Raw genomic sequence first — 13,962 nt, forward strand, 5'->3', positions numbered from 1 at the left:
CAAGTGCAAACTAATTTTTCTTCCAGCTACTATTAAAAGTTTTTCTCTTACAATATGAAGTAAAGTTTGTTTCTGGGACTGGAAAGACAGCACAGCATACAGGACACTTGCCATGTATGTGGTCGACCGGGGTTCAGGCCCAGCACCCAATACTATTCCTCCATCACAACCAGGAGTGATCCCTGAGCACCTGAGAACAAAGCCAGGAAGTAAGACCTGAGCAGAGTCAGGTGTGCTGAGTCCCCCCAGCCCGCACCCAAAAAGTCTGCTCTCGATTAAGGACATTATAAAGTAGAGATGTTTTGCTCGAGCAGGCCCAGTAACACTGTGAGACTTGTTACTGTGTCTGGCGTATCGAATACATCACGGGGAGCTTGCCAGGCTCTGCCATGCGGGTGAGTTACCCTCGGTAGCTTGCCGGGCTCTCCGAGAGGGGCGGAGGAATCGAACTCGGGTCGGCCATGTTGGCTGCATGCAAGGCAAACGCCCTACCGCTGTGCTATCGCTCCAGCCCAGAGATGTTTTAAAGAATAAAAATACTTTGTTGTTCCTTCAGGTGTGAAGATTTGAAGTATACTTCCTTTTGTCATTTTATAGCATCTAGATGAACTGTAGTGCTTTTTCCTTTACCTAAACCTCAATTTCCCAACCTATTTCACTTATAATTCCAGGATTTTTACTCTCTCCTGAACAGGACAACATGTAACAAAGTGTAAAAAGCTCCATAAATGGAATTTAACGAACCTTAGTCTAGAAACATGGAGATAGTGACTTTTAACAGTTTGATACATTAACCACTGGCATGTAATTACTATATAAAAAGGCATTCTTCAAGAAAATAAAATCTCTTCAAAAATATATAAAGTTCACACTATCAACAGTGGGCAAAAATCAGTAATATGCTTTCAACTCTACAGGAGTGATAGTTACTAGACAATTACAATTCTCATCCACAAACACTGAGGTGCTAGAATTAGCATTTAAAAAAGTATGTATTTGCTTTCCCAGAACTATACCTAATTCTTTAAAATTAAAGTCAGAGTCTGGTTTTATAAAGATGATTTCCAAATCTCTAACATGTTATCTTTTCTGTCTTCTACTACTGTTGCCATTTAGTCACTCAATCACCTCCATGCTAGTTAGGTGCTATCTGAAATTCTTCAAATAGCATTTTTATTGAAAATAACTGAAAATAATAAATACTGAAAATACCATTTTCCACATCACTCTTTTCCATTTCCAGGTCCTTTATACTTGATTTAAAATTTTATGCATTAATCTGAAAATTACATACATATCCTTGATTGATGACTTTCTCTAGCTATTTAACCTGATTAACTTATATGTATTAGTCTTTTTTTTTTTTTTTTACTGCAGTCTGATTGTCCTTTATATCAAGCTCCTGTTGGGAAATGTAGATGTAAATGTGGTGACTTTATGCCTTATACCATCATTTATACCTATCTTGATATTTTTTCTACTCCTATTTTTTGTTTAACATGGTGCTCTGGATTGAACCCAGGGCTTAAACTGTGCTCAAAATAATACTTTACACTAGCTTTTTTAAAAAGGAGCAGGAGATAGTACAGGTTCCTTTACAAGGCCCCCAGCAATGCTGGATACAACCATGGAGGTTCTCAGCACCACTGGAGTGGGCCTGGGTAATCGCCAGCACGATTGGGCCTAAGCAGCATTTCAGTAAGACCCTTGAACTACTGATGAGATTGACTAAGAACCACTGGGAGCGCTCTGGATCTTCTGAGCATTGCTTGGGAGCCCCTGCCCCCCAGTATATTTCATTTATTCATCGTTTACAACCTCCAGCTTTGCTTAATGCATACTGAATTATGTCTACATTTCATTAATCATTATCAGCTTACATCATCAGTAGTAGCAAGGCTTTCACTGGGCGTTAGTTCTGAGTTTGAAGCTATCCATGTACCAGAAGTCACTGACTTTACATTTTCTTTCTCATGGCTTTCAGAAATATGTCTGGATACGATGTCCTAGATAGGGAAATAAAGTATCAATATAATACATGTTTTTTTTAAAAAAAATTCAAAAGCAGCATATTGAAAAACAAATGTTATTAATAGTCAAGCATAGGTTAAACGTGAAACATTGAAAATTACTTCAAATAATGGCGTTAATCTAAAAGCTACTTAAAGGATACTAGAAGTTTTATATACAATGGCAAATAAGCACAAAAAAATCAAAATACATGTAAGGACAGTAAGAGTTGGGGATGAGAATCTAACTCAAGAATAAAAAGTACATGCCTCTGTTGAAAGAGGTATTGTAAAAATAAAGTTAAACCAAATCCCAAAACCCCATATTTATAAAGATACACTTAGCTAAAGTACAGAGACAATACCAGATAGGGTAGGGAAAAGAATGTTAGGTACAGATACCTGCAGTGCATATAAAGCCCTCTGTCTCAAATAATCTGTGTTAAGCAGCTGAAGCTCATGTAAGAGTTCAATAAGAAAATGTGGACGGGATTCATTTTGTGATATTAATGTAGCTACTTCAGAGTAAATAGTATCCCTCAGAGCTTCAAATGTGGAAAAATCACTTCCAGTTTCTGAAAGATATAAAATATCAGGAAGTCTATATTATTAATACCTTCAGAACAACTATCTTATTATTGTTGCTACATCATATATTGTTTTAAATTGCTTAAAAAGTGGGACATCCTCGAGGCTGGAGAGACAGTACAGGGTTTAAGGCACTTCTTGCCTTGCACAAGGCAGTCCTGGTTTGATCCTTGGCACCAAAGAATGACACTTAAGCACGAGCCATGAGTAAAGTCTCAACACTGGTGGGTGTGGTCTAGTCCTCCTACTCGCTGTAACTTTTAATACTCCTAATTCTATTCTGGGAAATTTATATTTTAGTGGAAAAATGATCTTATAATTCCCAACATAATCTTGAAGATACCAAGACATAACAATATTTAGAGAAATATTTAAATTTTATTACCTATTTTTCAATTATACTAAACTTTAGCCTACAAAATTTTATTTATTTTGGTTCTCAAGTCATACCCAATAGTGCTCAGGGCTTATTCCTGGCTCTGCATTTGTGGATCATTCCTGGTGTGGCTCAGTGGACCATGTGCTGTTAGGTATAGAGTCTGGGTCAGCCAGGTGCCAGTAGAAGCACCGAACCCACTGCTCTGGCCTTATTTAAAAAAAAAAAAAAGTAAAAATCTTTTGAGTAAAGTAAGCAAATGCAAATACATTTCTTTCTGTAAATATAAAATTTCAGCGAGAGAAGGAAAAAAATTGGGGCTCGGGGGCTGGGATATTGTCTGCTTGAGACGACCTCAAAATACTGAGACTGAAACAAGACTGGCCACACACAAGTCAGAGCCTCAACCCCTATACTATCTTTCTGGTCTCAGAAAAGGAAAATTCCAAGAACTGAGAGCTCTCAATTTTAAGTTGTCAGTATTTTAAGTTCTATCTAATTAGGCCTACTGATTTTTAAATCTCAGCTATTATGCTCTCTTGATAAAAAAACAGAATTTGTAAAGTATTCAGAAGTGATTAATTTTACTATTTACCGATAGCACAGCGGGTAGGGCGTTTGCCTTGCACGCAGCTAACATGGCCGACCCTAGTTCGATTCCTCCGCCCCTCACGGAGAGCCCAGCAAGCTACCGAGAGTATCTCGCTCGCACGGCAAAGCCTGGCAAGCTACCTGGGATGTATTAGATATGCCAAACACAGTAACAACAAAGTCTCACAATGGAGACGTTACTAGGCCGCTGGAGAAAATCGATGAACAACGGGAGGACAGTGACAGTGACAGTGACAATGTCATCAGAGCAGAAGTTTCACAGAATGCAAGCATACTCCATTATTTAGTGCAATTTTAACCACTGATAAACAGAACTATCACCTTTAAAGTAATAAGCGCATTTTATATACAAATCAGGAACTGCTCCTATATTGTGCTACTAAAAAAATAAACAAATTCCTGGGCCAGAGTGGTGGTTCAGTGATTAGGGTGCTTCCCTTGCAAGCGGCCAATCTTAGTCAATCCCTGCTACCCTATCTGGTCCCCAGAGCCCGCCAGAGGTGACTTGGGTCCAAAGGCAGGAGTAAGTCCTCCTGAGCACTGCTGGCTGTTGCCGAAAACAAAAGCAAAACAACAACAACAAATCCCCCACAAAAAAGCCAATCCTTTTAAGAAAATTGCTAACTGGCATTTTTAGCTACAAAATACTGTTAACTTTCTAAAGGTAAAACCACAAATATTTAAGTTCTACAAAATTCAGTGATAAGTTTCTAAGAAAGAAAAGTTAAACAGCAAATACTTAAATATTCTACTTTCAATGATAAACATTTGAAAAATATTTCAAATATCAAAAATACTAACTCACTTTATACAAAAGAAAATACACAGAAAACACGAACTAAACAAAGAAACCTTTCATAAATTTGCTAATCTTTTAGGTTTCAAGTTTTACACCTATAAATAAAAATAATGAATATGTAAACTGTTCTATATTGCCTCAGACATTCATGAGCATAAAATGAACTGCTATATTAATGTTCTCTTGATATTGGGTAGGGGGCCAGCTAACACCCTCTATGCTCAGTGCTTCCTGGCAGTATTGGGGGGTATGTGAGGTGAGTATGTGAGGCTGGGGATGAAATGAGGGTCTGCTACATGCAAGGTAAGCACCTTATTAACCCCTATACTATTTTTCTGGCTCCCTTAATATTTTAAAAATATTCAAGTACATTTAATGCAGAGATAATATTAACAAAAACAAAACAACCTCACTACATAGGAAAATTTCACTTAAAAATTCTATATGCAGGGGTGAAAAAACAGTAAGGTGCTTGCTTTATACGTAGCCATCCAAGGTTCAATTCCTGACAACACATATGGTCCCCTGAGCACCGCCAGGAGTGAATTCTGGGTGCTAAGCCAGGTGCAACTTCTGAGCACCACCAGGTGTAGACCAAAACCAAAACCAAAAGATTTGATATACTAACTTTTGTCTATTATATATATAGCATATATATTTTAAATTTAGGGAATGCTCATGATTTCAAAGACTAAGAATATGGCATATTTAATGACATTATTAGCTGAGTATATCATCTAAATTATCTATTTTAAAGATCACCTTATTCCCAATGTCAACATGTTTCACACCTCTCCTGTACAAGAGATTGAAAGTTTTGGCCAGATTTTCTCTCTGGTACGAACACATTAGCTCAGACCAGAAAAGTCCTTGGCCTCAGGTTTTTACGATTCCTTCTGCCCCCTCCATCCCGCTCACCCTTAAGCACTGCTCAGGAGTCCTGGGATCACCACTGGTAATTACTGGCCAATGGGGCAGGCATTTCAAGGCAAGGGTCTGAGGATGCCATGCTGATTTGGCCTTGCAGTGCTAGGGGACTTTTAGGGTCAATAGCTGGTGGTGCTGAGGGGCCTCCAGGGCAGAATCTGATGATGATCTCTGAACCATATGGTGCAAGGGGTCAAACCCAGGTTGGGTGCATGCTAGAAATGCTCCCTGGCCCCTTCATTCGATTTTTTAGTGCCAGGGTTTAGGGGAGGGGTGGGGAGGAGACTCAGGCCAAATTGTGCTGTACTCAGGGCTTACTTCTGGTTCTGTGCACAGTGATGAGTTCTAGCAAAATTCAGGGAACATTGTGGGGTGCCAAAGACTAAACCTGGGTCAGCTAAATGTAAGGCACATACCTTACCCTCTGTACTATTTCTCTGGTCCTCCATTCTATTTTTATGCTACTTTCAAAATGTTTTTCCTTTAAGAAAAATGACTGCTACTCAGATGTCAGTTCTAGGTCCTCGGTTTTAAGGTTCTCCTGAACATATACACAAGATTTTTATTCTCTACTTTTTGCTTTTAATTCTTTTAAGTAGACCTGACTGCTAAGAAAAAATAAGGAATTGCAACACAAGTCATATGCAGTAATAAACACTAAATCAAAGATTAAGAACATGTTTATTTCAAAAAATAATATTCTCTAGAGCACTTAAGTGTTTCAAATAAAATTTTCAAATAAAATACTAAGTCATTAAAAGTTTTCTATTATCAGAGTGTGTTACTTATACACTAAACAGAAATGAAACCAAAAAGAAAAACTCAAGATTAATAAATGAAAAGCGTCAGAATTTTATGGCTGTAAAATCTTTTTCACTTTTATGATAATGAGTGGCATATTTATACTAAGCTAAATCTAAAAAGCAAAATAAAACAAAAACCCAGAGCAGTAAAACTTAAGGATTTTTAGAACCAACAGAAGTTATCTGACAAAAAGTGGAGCCAAAATTAAGAAGATCATTACCTGTCGCTTCATTGCAAGTATTTCTGTTAGATTGCTGTAGCATTCTCCTAGCATGTGCTGTAGGAAAGGGCAGACATAAGGATGAAAATAAAATGTGTATGTAAAGACAGGGTTTATAATATGAGTAAGAGAAGGGAAAAAAGAAAATCAAACAAATTTAATCTAAAATTGTCCGAACTGGAATGTTACTATCAGGTATAGTTTAAGCTCTACTTAAAAAATAATCTCAGAAAAATCTTTAAAAAACTGCTACAAACTTTTATTAATACTTAATGTGATATGATTATCACAATAAACTTGTAACTTATTTGTTTTAATAAGAATGCACATCCAGATGAATTTTCCATAACCTCTGAGGGAGGAGATAACTGCACAACTCAAAAATAGTGATATATAGTACTCTCCAACAATAAATGTCAAAAACTATTACGTTATTGAGAATTTTTGTACTAATGGTCATAATTCATTTTAGAAAGTGATATGTAAATATATATAAATGGACTTTCAACTATTCAAACATTTAAAAAATATTCGTTAAGTATATTTTCCTATGTATGGAGCAACAGTAATTGTTTAAGGTACTACTAATACTAACTGATCCAAGTTTTTAAGCCTTTCAAATTAGTGTCCGTCCTTCCCCAACTTTTTACCCTTTCAATAAATCACTATTTAATAAAGATGACAGATGACAGAAGGGAGCTGAAATAAAAATAAAATTATAGTAAAACTCTGAGGTTGGGACAGTAGGTTTTTTTTTTCCTAGAACAACAATTATTAATAGAAAACAAGGATTGAACCTTCAGCTCTACCATTTCCTAATAATACCATCACGAAGAATTTCAATATAGGGCTGGAGCAATAGCACAGCAGGTAGGGCGTTTGCCTTGCATGCGGCCAACCCGGGTTCGATTTCCAGCATCCCATATGGTCCCCTGAGCACTGACAGAAGTAATTCCTGAATGCAGAACCAGGAGTAACCCCTGTACATTGCCATGTGTGACCCAAAAAATTAAAAAGAATTTCAATATATAAATAATTGTTTTCTGATTATAAAAATTTAAGAAATGTGGGGCTGGAGCGATAGTACAGCGGGTAGGGTGTTTGCCTTGCACACAGCCAACCCGGGTTCGATACCTGGCATCCCATATGGTCCCCTGAGCACTGCCAGGAGTAATTCCTGAGTGCAGAGCTAGGAGTAACCCCTGAGCATCACCGAGTGTGACCCCACAAAAAAACAGTTTAAGAAATGTTAAATCTGAAAAATGATACAATTACTACTGAATTTTGATGTCTTTTCTTCTACTCTTTTTTACTCAGACTGTTTTCCTGGGGGGGGGGGGGGGGATCATACTTGGCAGTGCTCAGAGGAATCTCATGATTTGGCGCTGGCGGACCATGCACTACCAGGTATAGCACCTGGGCCTCCTAAAGGCAGAGCATGCATTTTCGCCCACTGAGCTTTTCCTCTGGCCCATCGATTTTTAGATTATTAATTTTCACTTAAAGAGACGGTTGGAACCATACTCATCAGACAAAATCTATATGATTCCTTTTTCTTTTTTCATGCCTACAGTATAACTAGGTAAATGGCAAGAGTTTTGAAATTTTCCACAAAAATCGCACCATTTATATTACTTGTCTTTTATGTTTCTATACCTATTTTCTACAGCTGAAAAACAAAATCAATGCACATAATAATTATGAAGCTCACGAGAGAATTTATAAATATGTACAATATAAATTGTAGTTGCTATTACCCATTTTCAGAAAACTGAGTCTCCCACTCCATATTTCTTTGGTATTTTTTTTTACTTATAAATCCGGAAAGTATCAGAACTTATTTAAGTTTAGATAGTAGCAAATACTTGTAACTCCGCTCACTTAATAAATACCTAACCGAATGCTTACCATGTGATCAGTATTATGCTAACATTTAAGAAAATGAAATAGTATTACCTGCTTCTGAGGATTCGAAAAAATGATATAGTTTACAACTATAGAATGTAATATAGATAATAAACGTGATTTACACAGACACAACAGAAACAAAAAGGGAAACTTGACTATTTTGGTTTAGATTCAGTTTTAGAATTTTAGAATTAAAATGATTTCATATTTGATTCTGAAGAGAAAGGGGCAACTAAAAGATCAAAATAGGTTTTGGCAGAAAGGACAATCAGTGAAGTGAGAAAAAGCATAGCTATGAGAAAACTTCAGTGCCACTAAAGAGTAAAGTTCAACAGAGATGGTAGTGAGAAGAGAAATCTAAAGCAAAAAAGGGGAAGAAACTAAATTTCTACTGGCCATATATGTTATTATATATTAAAGTACTCAGACTTTTTCCTATGAAGACAAAGTTTGTTTTGTTCTGTTTTGAGGGCAATACCCAGCGATGCTCAGAGGTGACTCCTGGCTCTGCACTCAGGACTCACTTTTGGCAGTGCTTGGGAGACTATATGAGAAGACAGTAACAGAACCCTGACAGGCCGGCACTCAGTTATCAATCTGGCCCCAAACCAAAGCTTTTAAGCAGAGAAACACTAGGCCTTTGCAACTAGTTCCTAAACAGACAAGAGTTCAGAATTTCAAACTAAGAGCTCCAAACTAATGTCAATAAAACATTTTTCTTTAGAATTTTACCAAAATTTGTGAAAGGCTATTATACAAAAAATATTTCCAGTTTACATTTCTCTACTGTAAAGATCTTGCATCAAAGAACAATGAGATTAATTAAAAACTTACTTTAACACAGCATTTTAAAAATCTAAGTTCTTAAATTAAAGCAAATTAAAAAAGAACGTACCTGAAGATATTTCTGTAGACCTACTATATTTTATTATTTTTTCCAGCTGTTCGTGATTCTTTCTGCAGAATACTTTTGCTTGAACAGGCTCTTCAGTCTGGATTGAATGTCTGTTCCTACTTTTGCAAGGTTCACATGTGCTAGACATACTGGCACTTTCATACCCTTTAGTAAAAAGAGCGACAGCTATTATCAGTTGCAACTAACTCAAGCTCAAAGGGAATTGATTTCCATTTTAAAATAGCATAGGCAACGATTTAGGACACCATAAGCAGAATACAAAACAGTAAATGATATGACTTGGACATTAACTTTGGAAGCACAGAATAAATCCAAATACCTTCTTCTGCTTCGGCATTTGCTTAATGAGAACATCCAAACTCAAAATTTTATGGCAGACTTTGATTAAAAAGATATAAGCAAAATTTTCTACTTGTCTCCAAACAGTAATTTTTCCATATTAGGAAATTAAAAAAAATAAAAACACATCCTATTTATAGAAAATGATAAAGATGTCCGATATTACACCTACCATATAACATCTTATTTTAAATGTCTTGTCCACAGATTACACATATATTCCAAATTTTCTTTCAAAGTGCAGTCTTCTTTTTTGACATTTATTTTGGTATATGACACAAGAAAGGAATTCAACCTTACTTTGTTCCACATAGCTGAAGGTTACATTCATCCCTTTCCTACTAAATTAAAATGTAAACTTGATCAATACACTAAGTCTCCCTATGTGTTTTACTTCAAGCTGTCCTGTCAACTTATCACCGAAACTCCATTTACACTGTTTGCACTACAGAAGTTTTACAATACGCTTAAATATCTGTCAGGTCAAATACTCACTTAAACTTCTCTTTTTAGCTATTCTTGAACTGAATATTTACCTTTCCAAGTGGTTCATTCTCCCTCACCCCCCACTCCAACTTTGAAAGCAATCTATGGTGATTCACAACTGAATTACATTTTAAGTATTGAGAATTGATATTTAACTTTTATGCATTCTAGAAAAAGATTAAGATCCATTGTTTAGATTAATCCACTCGTGGGACTGGAGCAATAGCACAGCCGGTAGGGAGTTTGCCTTGCAGGCAGCCAACCCGGGTTTGATTTCCAGCATCTCATATGGTCCCCTGAGCACCGCCAGGAGTAATTCCTGAGTGCAGAGCCAAGAGGAGTAACCCTTGTGCATCGCCGGGTATAACCCAAAAAGCCAAAAAAAGAGAGATTAATCCACTCTTTCAAAATATTTTATAGCATTATACAGATCTAGTACTTTCTATGTTAAATTTATCCCAAAAACTCCCCCACTCAAAGCTTTAATTCTTCTACCTTTCTTGTCTACTATCAATGACACAGAAAATATCTATACTTACTTTACAAGTAAACCATTTTATTCATTTACTCTAATTTTAGCAGCTGTTTTCTAATTTACTGGAACTTTAAAAAGAATGTTTCCTGACTTCTCTAATATCCTTCTAAACCTTGTCGTAATGCTTTTATTCTGAAAGTGCTAATGATACAGAAAGGACGTGTGTTTAAAAATTTTAAGACTTGTCCTTAAACTTCTCTAATCATTTTCCATTATCTCTTACTACTTTTTAGTTTGTATCTGACATTTTTTCTCATTGATTTTCAAGGCCAATAATTTGAGACTTTATAGTATTTTTTAAAAATAAACATTAAATGTGAAAATTCCCCCACCTCCCCCACCAAGTTTAAAGCAATTTGTTAAAAGGCTTGAATACTCTTATTTTCCTATTCAAGCCTGTAGTTCTTCCAATAATCGTTTTTACTAGGTTTTACCTGTTCCAGTGGTCTGTTTCTCTCTTTTCTCTCTGGCTGTTGGTAGACTTTAATATTCACTGGCCAAGTCACAACTTTTACTTATCTTTTATTTAGACTCAACTTCTGGCTATATTTAATGGTGTATCAGTGCTTGGAAGCCTGGCTTTCATGGTCAAACAGCATTGTCCTGGATAGTCTTCCATAGAGAAGAGGAAACCTCTCTGACTTTAGACTCCTCAGCTGTAAAGTCAAATGCTTTCCCAATCCCAACTTCAGGGTAAGAAGGATCTACCTATTCACCCACTAACACCTTGGTAAAAGACTGCTACTCTCAAAAGGGAAAGAGATGCTAAGAACAGGAAAACTTCCAACCAAGTTTTTTCCAAGAACCAGAGAGCCGATTTTTGTCCCAGACACTGAAAGAACTAGAGCACTTAAAGTCTTGTTGTGTACAGATACCCTCCAGAACACAGTATTGTTTCTAGTAAAAACTAAGTACCCAATATACCCTTAATTTATACTCAGAGATATCGTATCTAAATTTCTTTCTGTTTCTAAAAATATTATTCAAGTTAGGACTTTATCTCAAATTTAGGGTCTTGGTTTCTTCAGTGGTTCAAAATTCTAATGAATGGAAATTTAAAAATTCAGGCATATTGGCAGTACTTAATGCACACACACACAAAAATGACTGCCACATTTTAAAAGTTATATTAGATTTTATAAAAAAAAAAACCCTAAAAACTAAATGACTATATAAATAAGTCTAAAATAGTGGTTAAACCTTCTTACACCTGTGGAAGAGCACCAACCCATGGACTAGCAGTAGTAAGCCATTCAACCTGACCATGCCCACCCATTGAGGCCACTGTGAGATATGTTAACACGCCAGACTACAGTTATCAATATTTATACGGATTAAACTTTAAGAATTTTAAATATTTTAAATTTTAAATACTTACCAGTATTTTTAACTCTGCTTTTCAACTGAGTAGAATGTCTCTTCTTACTCTTTGATTTGGGAGTTTTATCTTTCGATGCCAGACTGGCCTGTGCAGATGCTTTTCTTGTCTTGAATGTTTTAGTTACAGTTGTTGGATCCACTGGGTCAGGCATACTACTAAAGCTTTCTAATGACTCTTCATCAAACTGGCGTCCTCTCCCTCTGGTATCTAATTGATTTTTGTGATTACCATTTGTAGGTTTCTCTTCAGACACTGCAAATCCAGACTTGAGAAAGGGTTTTTCTACTTCACCTTCTTGGTCATATAGCCACCTTGTCCTACTGTTTTCCACTTCTTCTTCAGCCTGTTTTTGATTCCTTAGCAGTAGAAATAAGAATGGGGAAAAAACAAGGGAGTGTGGGACACGTAAGAAAAAAATGAAAACTAGAAAAAAACTGCAATAGTTTGGGAACATATGTGGATCTGTGCCACCTAAAGCAGTTCACTTAAAAGCTGTTCACATAGAACAGGAAATTTTTTAGAAACGTCATGTAACAAAATATTCTCTAAATATTAAGTCCAATTTAATTCTGCTGCTCTAGTGTGTCACTTTCTGTTACTGGTAAAACACTGGTATCCCTTAAAATGCTAATAGTTATGTGGTCTTTTAATCTGAGAAAAAAAGTAGGCGAAAACATACAGATCAGGGGCCGGTATGATAGTACAGTGGGGGCAGGGCACTAGCCTCGCACGCAGCCGACCGGGTTCCAGCCCTGGCATTCCATACGGTCCCCAAGCACTACCAGGAGTGTTTCCTGAATGCAGAGCCTGAGCATTTCTAGGTGTGACCCAAAAGAAGCAAAAACAACAACATACAGATCTGCAGTACTTCTCAGAATTTTTTTTCTTTTTTTGGTTTTTGGGCCAATCCCAGTCTTGCTCAGGGCTTATTCTTGGTTTACTCCAGGGACCTTGTATGGTACTGGGGAATCAATCCCAGGTCAAATTTGGGTTGGCTGTGAGCAAAGGAAGTAGCTGGCCTGTTGTACTATATGATGAACCCCCAGAAATTATATTTTCACTAGCTGGCTATCAGTCTTATTTTCTGGTTTAGCATGACCACTGAAACATTAGCTATTGAAATGTTCAGAGATTAATTGACCTAACAGAATTCATCTTATACTATTTGAATCAAAAATATTTTCCCCCCTTTATATAAATTGATTTACTGAATCACCGTGAGAGCAGTTACAAAGCTTTCGGGTTTAAGTCTCAGTCATACAATGATGAAACACCCATCCCTTCACCAGTGCCCATTTTCCACCACCAAAACCCCCAGTATACCCTATTCCACACCCTCCCCTTACATGTGGGGATTTCTTTCTACATTACTCTCTCTCTACTTTGATTACATTCAATATTTTGACACGAGACCCACCATTATTATTTGGGATTTTACCCCAACACTCATATCTGCCAAAAAGGCAACCGTACACAATTTGTTTTCTATTGCTGATTATGAATAACATACAATGTCGTGCAGCCGCAGTAGTGGCCATGTGATTTTGAATTTCAAAATTTTAAGAATTAAATCTAAAAGGATTTCTGCTCAAATGTGCGGGGTTTTGATATTTGTTAGTGAATCTCCGGAATCATGGCTGTTAATCAGCTTGATTAGGAGCCAGAGAGGCCATTCGTGGGCGGACGGCAACCTGGACTCATTGGGGCAGAGAGGAAAGGGCTGGCTCCAACCCATCCCATGAGGCACTGCATGTCTCATCACTGTTGGTCCAAACCTGACTGTCCAATGGCCTCTGGAGGATGACGGCAAAGCCACCAAGAGGGAACAAGCGGAGGGAAAGAACCCTTCCCCCCTGGGGTGGCCCGGCACTGGTAACATACTGCTGGGACCAGACACATTTCTGCCAAAAACCAATGGGTCTGGAGATTTTTCTGAGTCTCTGGGATCATGGCCGTTAAGCAGCTTATCAGGAGCTAGAGAGGCCATTCATGGGCGTTGACTCGGGGTTTTGTTGGGACAGGGAGGAAAGGGCCCGCTCCACCCCCATCCCACGAGGCCCCA

At 37.2% G+C, this 13,962-nt stretch overlaps 1 protein-coding gene across 5 annotated transcripts in view; it reads right to left on the reverse strand.

Annotated features, from left to right (window-relative positions):
* PCM1 (pericentriolar material 1) overlaps positions 1-13,962 on the reverse strand; it is a 93,065-nt gene that overhangs the window by 27,996 nt on the left and 51,107 nt on the right. For 3 of the 5 annotated variants that reach the window (XM_056113863.1, XM_056113862.1, XM_056113861.1), the window contains 5 exons: positions 11,898-12,256; positions 9,139-9,303; positions 6,336-6,392; positions 2,412-2,584; positions 1,881-2,006 (listed from right to left, as the gene is read on the reverse strand). In XM_056113863.1, coding sequence (XP_055969838.1) covers positions 1,881-2,006; positions 2,412-2,584; positions 6,336-6,392; positions 9,139-9,303; positions 11,898-12,256 — 880 coding nt within the window. The remainder of the gene's footprint in view (positions 1-1,880; positions 2,007-2,411; positions 2,585-6,335; positions 6,393-9,138; positions 9,304-11,897; positions 12,257-13,962) is intronic. The other 2 variants (XM_056113864.1, XM_056113865.1) reach the window with 1 other exon arrangement.

The sequence above is a fragment of the Sorex fumeus genome, unplaced genomic scaffold (genome assembly GCF_029834395.1).
Source record: "Sorex fumeus unplaced genomic scaffold, SorFum_2.1 ptg000024l, whole genome shotgun sequence".
NCBI classification, from domain to species: domain Eukaryota; kingdom Metazoa; phylum Chordata; class Mammalia; order Eulipotyphla; family Soricidae; genus Sorex; species Sorex fumeus.